The sequence below is a fragment of the Larimichthys crocea genome, chromosome III, assembly GCF_000972845.2.
Source record: "Larimichthys crocea isolate SSNF chromosome III, L_crocea_2.0, whole genome shotgun sequence".
In the NCBI taxonomy this organism is placed as follows: Eukaryota; Metazoa; Chordata; class Actinopteri; family Sciaenidae; genus Larimichthys; species Larimichthys crocea.
Window position 1 is genome coordinate 8,019,165 of NC_040013.1, and position 15,582 is coordinate 8,034,746.

General features: G+C 42.0%; 2 protein-coding genes across 5 annotated transcripts in view; one reads left to right on the forward strand and one right to left on the reverse strand.

The window, feature by feature from the left end:
• adgra3 (adhesion G protein-coupled receptor A3) overlaps positions 1–15,582 on the forward strand; it is a 124,575-nt gene that overhangs the window by 86,190 nt on the left and 22,803 nt on the right. The window contains exons 1-2 of one of the 4 annotated variants that reach the window (XM_027277597.1): positions 10,579–11,272; positions 11,378–11,612. The exons of 1 other annotated variant lie outside the window; for it this stretch is intronic. In XM_027277597.1, the coding sequence (XP_027133398.1) occupies positions 11,386–11,612 (227 nt within the window). In that variant the 5' untranslated portion in view covers positions 10,579–11,272; positions 11,378–11,385. Of the gene's footprint in view, positions 1–3,544; positions 3,597–10,578; positions 11,613–15,582 lie in introns of those variants that run through there. 2 more of the 4 variants (XM_027277601.1, XM_027277598.1) reach the window with 2 other exon arrangements.
• On the reverse strand, positions 3,757–9,413 carry gba3 (glucosidase, beta, acid 3). Its single transcript, XM_010733803.3, has 5 exons — positions 9,222–9,413; positions 7,839–8,063; positions 6,911–7,713; positions 6,299–6,422; positions 3,757–5,333 (listed from the first exon to the last, which is right to left on the reverse strand). The coding sequence occupies exons 1-5, from the start codon at positions 9,274–9,276 to the stop codon at positions 5,128–5,130; spliced, it is 1,413 nt and encodes a 470-aa protein (XP_010732105.3). The 5' UTR covers positions 9,277–9,413; the 3' UTR covers positions 3,757–5,127.

Genomic DNA, 15,582 nt, shown 5'->3' on the forward strand with positions numbered 1-15,582 from the left:
TAACATGGAGTCGCTGAGTGGGCGATGACTGATTGAAGGATGGCCTACTTCAATACAACTCTGCGGACATGACAGGGGGTGATGAAGAAAAATGCAGGACAGAAAGGCCGTGACAGTTTCAAGGTGACTGCTACACGAGTAGCCTATATTGAAGCTATTAGCGAGAGTTTCAGGAGCGCGGGAGCACATCTCAACCGTGCTACTTCCGACATTCCTAGGAATACCCTCCTAACCCTCTCGTGTGATTCCGAACCAAAATTGCACAACACTTCTTCGAGCGCACTCAGAAAAGTGAGCGACCCCATCCACCCACTTCCCTCATCATAAACATGGACTTCGTCTCACTATCCCCATCGGACAATGAATTATTCGGACAAAATCAGGATGATCGCGTTCAAAGTTTCCATCAACCCATGCCAGCAGATCCAGTGACAGAAGATGAAAATTTCTCCACTGCCTTCGTGCCTGAGGCCTTGCTTTCCGTAATCCAAAAGCTGTCCAGCAAGGGAGTGACTCCAGCAAGCCTCTTCTCCATGTTCTATGTCCCACTCAGTTCATCTGTCCTCCGAATGCAAGACAACTTTAATTTACCTTTCAAGTACCTGATCACCTGAATCTATCATGTCTCCCAGCTGACCTCCGTCTTCAGAAAGAGAGAAGAGACAAATCAAGGACAGTCAATTGTCATTGCTCCAGTTCTCCGATTCCATCGCCACCAAGGACAAACGTATGCCTCCCGCCACCGCTACTCTAGCCCCACAACACCGAACGTTAGCTGGTCGTTGCATATAGGTTGTGTGGTCAGGCAGTGGTCTATGTCCTGGCAGTTGGAGATGAATGATTTAAACCACGTGGGCAGCTATAGGATGTGCAGTGGGCCAATTTTATTTTTATTTTTAAGATTTTTTTTTTTTTTGGCCTTTTATGCCTTTAATGATAGAACAGCTGAAGATAGACAGGAAGCAGAGCGAGGGGGAGTGACACGCAGTAAATGGCCGTCCGATACGGGATTCGAACCGGGGCCAGCTGCAGCGAGGACTGAAGCCTCTACACACGGGGCGGCCGCTTAACCCACTACGCTACTGACCGCCCCAGTGGGCCAAATTTAAAGCAGGAAGTTTTTCTGTGATGGATATTTACAACTGGCAGATGGGTGATCATTTTCTGCTCGCCTCCATTTGGCTAACCTGGGTCATCATAATAACATATCTGATTTCTTTTTAATGATGCGCTTCCAGATCTCAGCAATTATCTTGCTGAGTATTATTATTATTATTACCAACGATGGCCAAAATTACGAAAATAAGAATCAGGTTATACGAAAGTTTATTTATTTATTTTCAATTACATTTTTGATTGAAGTAGGACATGAGACCAAGGTAAATGTGGGAAGAAGTTTAGAGAAGAAGTTGCCCCCTGTGTTCCCTTCATTATTTTCAGCCACTTAAGACCCACAGGTAACCATTTTCTGTCTCTAAAGTTTCAGAGAAGATTTAGAGCAGATGAATTTTTCACTCTTTCTTTGTTGATGACATTGTGTTTGCATATTGGGTGCATGAGGTTATATCCACGTCATTAGTCTCTCTGCTTGGATCCAGGCCCGATAACTCGGTTCTAAAGGTTCCATAAATTGTCTCTTTCTCACTTACGTTCACTCGCACTCCTACCACTGTTCCCATGAGACACGGCGCTCGGCTCATTGGCCACCGCACACACGCACACGGAGGGGGGTTCTCTTTTGCCACCACCGCTGGGCTTACCCACCACACACACACACACACACACACACACACACACACACACACCCTGAATACCAATCTCTGCATATGCCCCCCTATCACCATCCCCTACTGAGCGCACAGGGTTAGCTGAATATTCTAGGAGCTTTCAATTTTTCAGGCAGGTCTGCGAACCCCCTCCCATCACGCGGCGCCATCACACTCAAGGGAGTTAGAATTTCAACAGTCGTTAGCAGGGTCATCTGCAGTCCCTCAGGGAGGGACTTAAAAGAAAAAGATTTGAATTGCCTTTCTCTCTTTTTATTCTCTTCTCGTCTGCCCGCTTTAGTTCTCTGTATGGGTCTGTCATAATTCCGCTTCCTGTCTTCAAGGCCTAGCAATATTCATCCCCCTCAATCTTGTCTCTGCCGCCAAATTCATCAATCAAAGACGAGGTCTTTTCAAAGCACTTTTTATAGCTCCGATGTCACGCTTCTTACGCCACTGTCAAAAAGTGGTGACAGAGCCCGATACCGCTGGTTATGCCACGGTAAGGCGTTTATCCACTTGTATAATGTACTGTAGTGCTCATGCAGGATCAAATACGTGATATGTGAGGAAAATGGCTTCCAGCTGAAAGAGAAAGAGAAGGAGGGGGGGTTGTGAGGAAGATGGGAGGAGGTTGGGGAGGGGGAGAAAACATTTCTTCTAACTCTTTTGCACTAATATGAATTCCCAGTGAAATGTCTGGCGAAGTAGGTCAATGGGATTTAGAAAGTTTGTGCTGTTTTTTTTTTTTTCTTCCTCTCCTCCCTCTCTCCTCATACTCTCTTGTCAATGGAAAATGAGCAATGCGATTAGGAGAGGGGAAGATGATGAGCTACGGAGAGTGAGCGAAAAAGAGCAAGAGAAAGTAAGAAAGAAAAAAAAAAAAGACGGGCCGAGTGGTGTTTGGGGCCTCTCTCTGGTCCCTTACCAGCTGACTGAGAGAGACCCAGACAAAGAGAGTGAGAGGAAAGGAAAGAGAGAGAGAGAGAGATTTGTATCTGTACTCCAGAGGATGGGAGTGGCTGATGTCTCTTCATCTTGATATTGAAGCAACAATCTAATTATACAATTTCTCCAGGGAATATGCATATGAGGGTAATCAGTAAATAGAAAAAGGTAATTATATGCCAGAAGTCATACCCTTTGCAACCTGTAAGCACTGCACCGATGCACGAGATTGCGCTTTTCCTATAATTCACAATGAAGAGAGTTTATCAGCAGCTAAATGATTTCGTTAATTCATAATAAGTAAATGAATTTCCCCAGTTATTGAATATTTCATAGTGCCTGTCAAAATATAATGACTAAAGTTTGGTCAAATATAAATGGGCCTCTCTTGGTAATTTGCCAGAATGTTCCTCGGGGTAAATCTCTGCCAGTGAATGTGATTGAATGTTACAATTAAACGTACTAATTCATTGTCAAAAGCAACTTATCTATACACATGATATATTTGGCGCTTAATTGGAAAGCACATTTAGAAATGGTTTCTTCTGTGACTTTCTACATCACGGCCTAATCAGAATAAATTCTGCCCGCTGTAATGAACTGAAGTTGAATATTCGTACTTGGGCTATTAAAGAGACTTGAGGAGTGAATTATTTAAATGCTAATTAATGTTTTAAGCTTTCCAACCTGCAATAGGCACATATTATTCCTCAGTTCCCCACAAATGGCTAATTTCAACTAAGTGGAGAGTAACTTCTTGCTCATATTTCATTCAATCAATTCAGCAGCAGTGGTGTTTCTTTTATTTTTTCTTTTCTCCATCCATGCAGCTACCTCCTGCCAGTGATAGAGGGAGATGGAATGCATCAATACTTAGAGCCGGTCAGTGGAATTACTAATCATCTCTTAGCTGGGAATTCAGTTGCCCATTGATTGAATGATGAATGACGATGAATCACGGGAAACTTGATTCTCTGCTTTAGTCATGATTTTATCGCAACTGTTCAGTGTTTTGTGGTGTGTTGCCATCATCCTGCAGAGATTTAAAGATCACTAGCGGTTCCTGACAGAGCCGCAGATATTAGACGAACTTCATCAGCGTTGAAAAAGTGCGAGATGTGGCTCAACTTGTGTGTACAAAGCAGCCTGCAAAGAAGTTCTAATGCGAGAGGCAGTGGGATTATTCATGTTTCCACAATAGCTTGTTATTCATCATAAGACAAAGGAGAATCTCACTCGGCTTGACATAGATGGAGGAGGGCCACGAGGGTATTACTCACATCTGCTGAAAACAGTATGCACAGCCAACTGGATGTCACGATACACCATCCTTATTAATGCAAACAAAGTCACCCAACACAGAATATAAATGACACTTTCCTTAACATCAGAGCATAAATATTAATTGTGTTAAATCTATGATGTATTGTGGTTAGGGAGCTGCTTTAGTTGTTTATTGTTAAACCAACCGGATGGATTTTATTAATCAAAGCAGTACATCATGTGACACCATCATGTGCTGCACACACTGAGATGTTGAAATTCAAAACTGTAGTTCCCTTTAATACCACAAGGTGGCACTGCAGGCCTACAAACAGGTGTCACCAAATTGCTCATCCAAGCCTTTCGGTTCTCTGATTACTGATAAGCGCAAAGGGCCAAGTTCATTTTAAGTGGCATTTCCTTAAACTTGAACCCACAACATCCCACATTCCTTTGGACACACCTGTACACACTCACATGTCAAAGTCTATTATGCAGTACGGCTCTCTCAGCTCTGTTGATCTACTGTGCATTGTTCAGCACTCCATATAAATAATCCTACCTTAACCACAGCATGCACAAAGACTCAACAGAAGGCTTTTCGCCTTGTTCCCCCCCTTTTCTTTCTTTAAGTAGAGAGTTTGCACAGCTGTCCATGGGACACAAATGGCATTACACTCTCTTCCTGTGGCAGGACATCTGTTGCTTTCAGCTGGCATCCCGTCTGAGTCTACTGAAGTGTGCTTTATGCAGCCTCACAGCATTAGAATAACTCTGTTGACTATTTTTGCACCCCAATGTGATAGTTGGTGGTTCTTTCCAATGTGTTTTGTGTCAAATAAATTAATCATGACCCCAATGGATTGTAAAATGTGTGATTTATTTGCCTTGTATTTCAGGGGGATCTTTAACTTGAAACTTGCAGAGCACAATGTCAAGTGTTACACTGTATTTTCAGGTTCATCTGGGTAGCTGGCATATCAAAGACACACTCACCTGACTCTCACAGGTAGATAAGTGCATGTACATGTACGCAGGCATACAACAATGCAGTCAAGATGATTCCACCGTTAATGTTTCTATTAATCACTTCTTGTACAGGTTGATTGGTAACTGAGTAGGACAGATTAATAATTTACACTCCACTGAATCAACTTAACACTTTCTGTCGTTTGTATTCTGAGATCATCTTTGCATACTCCCGTCCAGAATGGTACATCCTTTGTCTTCGATTAGCGTCCACAAAGTCCACGTGGAACAATCCAAAACGAACACTGAATCCATCAGCCCATTCAAAGTTGTCCAGCAGCGACCATGCAAAATATCCACGGACATTGACCCCATCTTCTTGGATAGCTATACGTGATAACAAAGAGTTGAAACACAGAAAAGACTTCAGGCCAAATTCATACAGTACATTGTATTGTTAAGACAAGGTAAGCATCATTATCAAAAATGCATGAATAACAACTAGTAGAAAAAGCACAGTAACCTACTTTACTGCTCATCAACTGCAAGTAACTTGGCAGGTCATCATTAGCTATTGTCAGTGACGATCATGGAAGGCAACATCTCTAATCTCATGCCAACTCCATGTACAGTCTTTGATATTGTATTGTACATCTAATCTAGCCAAACAGGCTAAAACTATTCTCTATTATTACCTTTATCTTAAATGCATTCCACAGAAACCACGAGTGCTGCAGCTTTTGAACTTAGATAACTTTTAATATTCCTTGCAATAAAAATAAAATAGAATTTGCACAGATTGGCCAGATGGTGGTGCCAAAGCAAACAACTTTACTTGTGTGGACGGATTCTTTAGCCTTTAAAGTCTGGAAATGAAATAATATTCATAAAGATGTTTTCATGAATCAAGAAAACTCTGTTATACATCCAACATTTTGTTTAGACCGTCAAGGTTTTTCCATCATTTTGAATTCAATATGATTTGCATAAATATCCCCCCAAAATATCAGGGATTCTGAATATTATAAGACTTTGCCCACAGTGTAATGATGGTCTGTGAGAGGTATTATTTAAAAAAACACTTGATGCTTCATCAACCAACATTTGCTTCCCAGATTGGTGATGAATTAAGTCTAATTTTAGACAAATTAAGACATTTGGTCCTCCTGAATAGCATTCATTTTCCTCGGGACATTCTGTCATGCAGTTATTGGGTAGCATCTGCCATACTGACAAAACCAAAATGTCCAAATGCTGAATTAAGATGATATTTTCATAGTCATTTGTCCCATTGGCTTGGACCCTAATAGCTATTTGCTTAGCTCCAATGTAGATATCAAGGGCAAATTTACCTTTAGCCACTTCCAAGATGGTGTCCTTGTAAAACTCTGAGCGCTGGATGTCCTCAATTTGCAGTGGTCCCACCTGAGAGAAGCCATTCTCTGTAATGTATACTGCCGGGTTGTTGAAAGTGTACTGGAAAGTCATGGGGCAAATATTATTGTCAAACAAGGCATCTCAGCTGTCAGACATTACAGAGAGAGACAGATTGGTCTACACTGTGCCGTTTAGCTGCATTTCAACGGCGCTGAGCTCAAACTAATGGCCTGTGACAAGTCACAACAGCAGGAAATTGCAATTGCAAACAGTTTCAGCAAAGTAACTGTTTCATTCAATGTGACAGCACTAATGAAGCATCAATGTGTTTCTGGAGGTGTTAAAAGGAGATTACTGCATACAAAATCGATGGCGAGACACTAAACAAATGTCACAGTGTTCTTTTCGTTTGGTTGAAGGTGATTCGTCTTCTTGTTGGTCAATTCAGTTTGATGTCGAGAGAAAAATGACTTCATATTTCAACTGATTCAAGTCAAAGTAAGTAACAAGTCAAATAAAAGATGTGTTTGAGGTGTTTTGGATAATTTTTAGTACCACAAAAGATGAGGCAGTATTAGTAATTTTACCTTGATGTGCTTGAGAAGTTTCCTCAAGCCGTAGGGCACTACAGCGAGCCAGGACACACCACAAATAGGCCAGGATGGATCCAGAACTTGTCCTGCATCTCGATCGGTCTTTATACTCAACACCTTTCCACAACCTCCTCCTGGCTCCACTTTACGAGACGTATAGTAGTTCAACGCAAAGAAGTCAGCAGTGCCCAAAATGGCAGGCTCTTCCTTTGAGAAACTCGGCAGTCTTGAGCTGCCATTGTATCCCAGCTTCTTACTTTGAGCGTCAATGGCAGACCTCATTATTTCTGGATAATCTCCAGTTACAAACACAGGCCAGGCAAACCACCCTAGTGTGAACGCAAAACAGCGTTCAGTGGCAGCGATATCTTCTGCGCAACCTGCTCGCAATGGCTCAAACCAGTCGCTGTTGATGGCCAGAGACACTGCACCCTTTTGTGTCGTCCTGTAGGTGGAGTTGTAGCTGTGCCATGCCATGGCGTGAGCGCGCAGCATGTTGTGTCCTGCCAGGTAGGCAGCAATCCCTGGTTCTTTAAACCCCGGGGCATGGATGCCATCTTCATGGCCCAGTTTGGCACACACATATGGCTCGTTGATCGTGAGCCAAAGTTTGACACGGTCACCAAATGTCTGGAAGCAAAACTTGGCATAGTTGTCAAACAGGGTCGCTATACCCGGTGATTTCCAGCCACCCTGATCTTGCAGGGCTTGAGGCAGGTCAAAGTGGTAAAGTGTGACCATTGGTGAAACATCACAGGCCAGCAAATCATCAATCACTTTGTTGTAGTACTGCACACCTGTAGGACAAATATACACAGTACTGTAGTTGTAATGAGATAAAGCAGCAGTGCAACCATCAAACGAGCATTGTGTTCTTTTGGATTTAAATACGGCAGAAGTCTAACAGGGATATAGAAAATACCTTTCTGATTGACATGTCGTATGGTCCCATCAGGCAAGAGGCGGGCCCAGGAGAGAGACAGGCGATAGTGCGTCAGTCCAAGCTGCTGGATACACTCCAGGTCCTTCTCCCACAGCTCGTAGCTGTTACAGCCCACATCTCCATTCTGATCCCCAAACACTCTGCCTTTTTCGTGACAAAATGTGTCCCAGATACTCGGTCCCTTGCCGTCTGCTTGCCAGCCACCTCAGTGCACACAAATAGGTTGTCTCATTTCATAAAAGTTTGTAGGATGTTGACATTAAAAACAAAAAAAGTAATGTTTCTGTTGGGACTTTTAGTGTGTCTGTGGATTTGACTAAATTCATCACCGTGACTACATCTTCTGCTGTAATCTGACTTCTATTATAAGCGACTGTGTGTTGATTTTTGTAAGTTTGACATTAGGGTGACCTGCAGTGAGCGAGTTCAGGCTGATCTGACCGTGCATAAGTTAGACCAGTGGTTCTTAACCTGGGTTCGATCGAACCCTAGGGATTCGGTGAGTCGGTCTCAGGGGTTCGGTGGAGCCTCCGCCCTGGAATTTTTTATACCATTTGTTACAACATATCTTTGTGAGCAATCGTTTTTTGAGGATGCTGGACATAAAAACTAAGAAAAGGAACAGACTTTGCTGTGAAAATGACATGAGACTGGCACTTGCCAAGGTGAAGCCACGCATATCTGAACTGGTCTCTCAAAGGCAACAGCAGAAGTCACACTGAGGTAAGTTGTTGTGAGTTCATGCACTGTGTTGGTTTTGTTATTTGAACAAGGTGATGTTAATGCACGGTTCATTTTGTGCACCAGTTAAAAAATTATATTTTATTTTTTACTAGAGAAGGGTTCGGTGAATGTGCATATGAAACTGGTGGGGTTCGGTACCTCCAACAAGGTTTAGAACCACTGAGTTAGACTGTGTGGTTTATTATTGAACATCACGTGACACTTAGGCATTATTCAACCTCAGGTCTGAATCAAACTGCCCTTGTACTTTGTGTCTTTAATCTGTGCCATCTTAAGGAAGTGGACACAATATCATGAACACATGTGCAGTCTAGTGCAATCTAACACAAAGGTTCTGCAATAAAAACAACCTTTGAAGCCCGTTGTGTTCAGTTTGTCTTGACAACATTGGAAAATATACAGTATATAGCTCGTGCTATGTAATAATTACAATACAAGGTCACCACAAACGAGTTCACTGCAGAACAATTCATTGATAAAGTGTCAAAGGCTCAACCAACGCAGTATTTAACGTAGTGACTTTGTTGTTACATCAGACTACACGAGTGTTTGTGGCGTTGTGTCCACTTCACCCACTATAGTCAACAATCCAGAAACCTCGTGCTTGTGTTTACATACCTTCTATTTGATACGCAGCAGTTCCCGCTCCCCACGCAAAGTCACATGGAAACATTTTTTGTTTCTTTTTACCCTCAGGGTTGTATCTGCAGGTTTCTTACTGTGCTGTGTTTATTTAATGCGTATGTCTCATAGAAATCTCACATTTAATGTAATAACGCAGCCGTAAAAAATAAACATCCTACGACCAGGAACGACTCCCTGGGTGTGACGTTCAGGAGGCGTGACGTAAAGTTTGTTTTTACAAGCCAAAGTAAACTCCAAACACAATCACCCAATGTGTTTCTCTTGTCTTTATTCTAGCCTCGGTGTATTATTTCCAATAATAATAATAAGCCCAAACTATTTTTTTACTCTTTCGATTTATCCTTTAAAAGTCGTGTTCATGACCCGGATCTACAAATTTACCAAACCGTGCTTGAAAGCATCACACCAGTCTGCAAAACTTGTGACTTTTTAGTGTCATTTTTTTTTTCCGTGAACGAGTTCATATGACAATAGTTGTGAGTGTTTATTAAAGATAATCACAAGAAATGTTTAATTGAAAAATGACATTAGAATTATCTTTGAGTTTGTCGTTAAAAGCAAACAGCTACACGGTTTAGTCTTGCCAGCATAACAAATGATATCTAATGTAACTTAGATTAGCAATATATAATAACACCCATAATTTATAGTTACTTTATAGGCTTTAGTTGAGTTATTTAGCTGGGCATCATGTACAGACAAAACGGGGTTAAAGGTGCTTGTTAAAGTATGTTAAGCCTCACAGGGCCTGAAAACAAATAGACTAGTCGTGGTGAAAAGTATTATAGCCTGCAGGCGTATGTTCCCTGGCCTGTGATCAGTATGAATGCTATCCTCTGGTCCAGTTTTCTTTTGAATAAAGTGACTCACTCGACCTGATCATAACAAAGAAAATGGATTGTTTGCCAAAGGGCAAACAAATCCCTATCAGCTGCAGCTGTTCCTCATGTGACTTAATCTTTCATGGCTATTATGCACAGCAAACAGAGGAGGACAAAATCAAGGGTGGGAGAATTATTCAGATCCTTTTTACTTAAGTGAAAGTAGCAAAACAAAAACATGTAAAAAATACTCCTGTATTTAGAATTATACTTAAATAAAATGACAGAAGTGTTGAAAGTATTTAAAAGACAAAGTAGGCTACTAATGTGTTGATATAGATAGATAGATAGATAGATAGATAGATAGATAGATAGATAGAGAAATATAGAGATATAGATATATATTCTTTTCTATTGATTAATAAAGCAGCATCAAGTCCCATAAAGTCATAGCATTTCAATGCCTCTGCTGAGCGCTTTATTTTGAAAAGCGGACCGGATGTGGTTTGAATTGCATCGGACTTGACAATAGTGGCTCCTGGGGCAGGACCATGGGAAGAGGACCTCTCAATGGACCGAGAACTGGCTTTGAATACTTTCTAAAGACGCAGCGGAGCTAAAAAAGAGACCCAGCAACCACTTTGGATACTTTTCTTTAAACGACGTACCTTTTTTATTTCAGTTTTTTGAGCATTCGCGGTACATTTTTTTTCTTTTAAAGCTGGAAAAGGTGTTGCTGTAGCGCTTTTGTGTGTTTTTTCTTCTCTCCCCTCAGTAATTTCCTGTCGGTGCCTGGAAAAGAAGAGACGAGGGAAGTTGTACTTTTTTTTTTTATGTTGGGAGTATATCTCCCCAACTTAAAGTGGGTGTTTTACAAAGTCTGGCCTTGTTTCCTGAAGTTAGTGCGGGATAACCTGGATTCACTTGCAGGCAAACACTTTATGGACCCCCACGCTATGGGCAACAAAGAAAAGCTCTCAACAACTGGACAACTTCTTTAGTAAGAAGCGAGAGGACACACACAAAAAAAAAACTGTTGGAGGAAATGAACACTGCGCCGACATGGAAAGGGGATTGTAAATGAGTCGTTTGGCAAACAAAGAAGGACACCTCCGTGGGACTGAACACCGCCGAGCAAAGGGAAAGCCTTTGCGAGAAATGGAGGAGGAAGGCTCGGTTGAGCCAAACAAGATACTGGCGAAGGTCTCATTTTTGTCTTTAACGGGGTCTGGCTTCCAGGTCACCTTTTCATAACAAAGATTTACTCAATAAACTAGCGTCAAAACAGTGGTTCCTTCCTTTGCACAGTGCTGCGGATGCGTGTGAAAATGAGGGTGGATCTGTTGCAGTTGTTTGTGATCCTGCTGCTCGGTGGTAGTGGTGGTGGTAGTGAATCGGTGCAATCGTCCGATTGCAAGCAATATGATGAACGCTCGAAAGGCGGTGGGAAAAGCCCGTCGACCGACAGGAGAGTGGTGTGCAGCAACATGGAGCTCCATCAGGTGTTACCCCCGGACTCCTTCCCCAACAGGACGGTCACACTGTGAGTACACAGGAAGCACTGATTTCACTAACCCTAACCCAAAACACATGACCCCCACATCCCCCAAACTTTGAATCTTTAAGGTTTGCCACTTGATATTAACTGTGTTGTCTACTTCTAAACAACATTTAATGTTATAACAGGGACATAAACATATATTTATGTTCTTAAATGCCACTAAAACTGCAGCTGAGTTTCCAAAAGTGTAATAACTGTGTGCTTAACTTTCATATTGCCTACCTTTTTAAACAATATAATGCAAAATAAAGTCCAAACATAGACAAAGATGGGTTGAAAAATGCTACACTACCATCCATTCAATGCATACTATAATGGTGTTAAATGTAAACTCAACGTGCAACAACAAGAGCCGCCCGTCTTAGTGTAACGTGGTGATTCACACACAGGGAAATATTTTTGGCTATGAAATCAGTGCCCACACAAAGACATTTACCATATCCCCAAGGCCTTTTTTTAAACAGACTGAAGGAGCTCATTCGCTGTTGGGTAAATCCAAGTGGTGTTTTAATGAACTTTGGCTGAAAAATACACTGTCTAAATGGGGTCAGAGCTAGTTTGTGAAGTGCTTTCTTTCCTGACGGCACACCTCGGTAAGCCTGACCAAGAACCACACTCACTCACTTCTTAGCAGTTGGAATTGTATATCCCCCACAACACAAGTTCAGCCATCAGTCTTATTGATACAATTGTTAGTCTTTGTGAGGCTACCCGAAAGGATGAAACACACACACACACACACACACTAACAACTGACCGAGCACAAACCCATTCATGACCTCTTGAGTTAAGGTCATAAAATGTTACTTTTTGCACATCCGACCGACAGAAATTCTCAGCTTTGCGTCCACTGCACTTGTGCTTTGTGGTGGTGGTGAGCGATGGGGGGGAAATATGAGAATACCAGGGCAGGGTGCAGGAGTAGAAAGCAAATAATAGACTTCAGGGAAGGAAAGAAAGGGAGAAGATTGGGTTGTAAGTTAAGTGAGTGTGCATGTTTTAACCTGTTTACCACAAATCACAAGTGCATTTCTTTGAAGAACTTTCCAAAGTCTGTCGATTTTTAGAGTTGTGAATCTGCCTGCCGTGCATATTGATTGGTTGTTATTTCAGGACAGTATTAAAGTACAAAAGATTTAAAACGTGCAAGCAAGATGTAGATTTATGTCGACTATAGAAAAACAGGCACAAGTTGGTTTGAAAAATGTTGTTTGCCTTGTCCCGCTTCAGCAGGGACGTTAAACTTGGAGATTGGGCTTATGTTTGCACAGTCAACTTATCAGTTACTGGAGCCACAAAATCCAAATTAGGCCAACGTGGCGTAGCCTGGGTGGAGCGGAACACCTGGCAACTCTCAAATCAGCGTTATAGCCCAAGAGACATGTCAGTAAAATAGACTACATGCCATTCTTTTAAACTAAATATCTCTTTAAACAACTCCTTGTGATTCAGTATTCTCAGTCAGTAGTTTTGAATACATACCTGTTGTGATGCTGCTTGTATTTGGGATAGGGTTAGGTTGGGATGTTAACATTTTCCAAATTAGCTAAATAAAATGTGCCATATTGCATAAAAACATTGGCCAACCCTGATTTGGGAGGTGAAATCTCACACGTTGGAGCTTCCCATAGATGCATAAATGCGCCACACTGGCAACATTTTAAAGAAATCAGTCCAACTGATTAACTGCACTACCACCAAAATAAACAAATGTTCACTTTGTTGAATTATCTGGCTCATGGTCCACATTTCCTTCCTCTTCACGATCATGAATTTTTCTAGTGTCCCCTCACATATTTATAGCGTTTGAGATGCTGATCTTTTTCAGCTATGGTCTGCTCTTAAGTACACTTTCCATCTAGTACTGGGGTTTGCTTTGTCTGCATGTCTTCCGTGATCTTGGATCTTGTTCTGACAGTGATGGATAGGAGGTTGAGCCAGGCTCTTGTGATTTATCACTAACCTTAAGCACTGTATCGTTGAGGACGACCTCCAGAGAACAAAGAATATATAATTAAAGAGCACGGGCTGAAAGTGGTGTAATGCTAAGGAATTTCTTCCCGTCTCCCACTTTTGTATTTCTGGACATTTGTTTTCATCCATTGTAGGAAAACAACGGAGCTCCGTTCAAGTGGAACTCTTTCCCAATTCTCTGTGGTCATGAGTGGCAATGATACATCGATGTAGGTCGGCTGCACAGTTTTTGGGCGATAATTTATGACCTGTAAAATTGGCGAACCCTCTCAGTAGATGTGGTGGTCCTGCTTTTTACGGCTCACCCACTCACCTTGTGGTGGGATTGACCGAAACACAGCTGGTCTGGACTGCTTTGACCTGAAGCAGGGGTCTCAGCTGCTACAAGAAACCTCTCTCAAACTTGAACATTACTAGCCATTATTTCTCCTTGTTAAGCCAAATCAGATCCTCCCCCCCCGGTTAGGGTTTCTCACGGTTCTCGAAGTCAGTCCACTAGATCGTGTTGCGTGTGAAGAGGCAGCAGCTATTTTTATTGAATATTTAATTATGCGACGCTTTAAAGATCCTATTTAGTTCAAGGAACTTCCACGGAACTAGCATCTAACTCAGTGTTTCTTTGACCTTGGGTTTTCGACAAATGTGCTCAGATAGCGTGTGCACTTTGTGTCAGCAGGCAGACGTTTTTACTTAGTTTGGAACTGTAAGTAACAATTTTCACGACTCTCGTAAGACAAATGTACAAATTCCCAATTTCAAAACATTACACAAAAATGTCACGCCTATCCTTTGAAGCCCCTCAGTTTTTAGGATGTTTTCCTGCTAACCGGTGGCAATATAGTTCTCTTATTATATGAATGCTTTTTTAATTTGTGTGTTGACATGACATGCTGTGTGTGTTAATTAAAGGCCTTGCCAGAAACTGCAGTATAAGCTTAGGTGTGATTAAAGACCCGCTCCATTCATCATACTTGCCCCCCCTCCTTTGTGCTTCGGATTTCCTGTTTTCCTCTTCAGGGGTCTGGATTTTAATCAAATTTAAAAAAAGAGTCTTGCTTTTCAGGGAACCACGAGCACGCTTCTATTGAGAAATATCTCAACTACTCTTTAGGCTATGGTGAACTCATTCAACCACTGGGATAATTACTTTGACTCCACACCAGAAAATATACCCCAGATACTCTCACACGATTGGTTAGTTTTACCTCGTCCTATTTTAACTAAGCCTGTCTATACATGAGGAGTTGCACGGTTAAGCAGCTATTATTTTGTCAGAATGAAATGATTACAGGTTTTAGTTTACCCCGAGATACACTTGCATGTAGATGCAGTGAATCTCTGCTCTGAATGCCTCTCTGTAGCGAACAAATGAGTGATGCATTCCCTGGCATTTGTGCTCTCCAAATGATACCGCATGCCGAAGTAATCCGAGAGGAAATGACACAAATGTGTTTACAGCTGGCCTGTTCTCCCGTGCCAGTGTAGGCCTCGGTTAAAATACGAGGGCTTGAATTTAACCTTTTGCCTCATGTGGAGGGATAAATCGGGTTATGTGAGTCAGCTATGTAGGTGTGTACATGAACATTTATTTCTGTGTACCTGTTTAAGTTTCAGCCTACATACCCACGCAGAAAGGAACTGGCTATATTTAAGCTTTCTGTATTCACACAGCTCATATTACTTTACAGGTCTTGTTTAGTGTAATCAGGATCCATTCACAGGAGCACCTGGGTAGCACAGTGCAAATAAGCGCACCTGGTTTGGGCCTCCACAGTGCAGTGTAGGATTAATGTCAGGAAGAAAGCAGGGATTTCCTCCCTCGCTGCAGGAAAAGCGCCCTCGGTTTGATGACACATTGGAGTGTAGTAAACTCGTCGTGTTTCAGGGCAGAGCAAAACTGGAAGCTAGGGTTACACTCAATCTGTTTTCCTTGAGACTTCACTTCCTTCAGGCTCGAGGAGAAGCTTCCCTTTGTGTT

What these genes read in the sequence shown, in the direction of transcription:
- gba3 (XM_010733803.3), bottom strand. Translation starts at nt 9,276, where the DNA reads ATGTTTCCATGTGACTTTGCGTGGGGAGCGGGAACTGCTGCGTATCAA. An exon ending in TGCTGCGTATCAAATAGAAG is followed by an intron (nt 8,064 to 9,221) that starts GTATGTAAACAC and finishes GTGTGCACTGAG; the next exon opens with GTGGCTGGCAAGCAGACGGC. An exon ending in AACTTCTCAAGCACATCAAG is followed by an intron (nt 6,423 to 6,910) that starts GTAAAATTACTA and finishes ATGACTTTCCAG; the next exon opens with TACACTTTCAACAACCCGGC.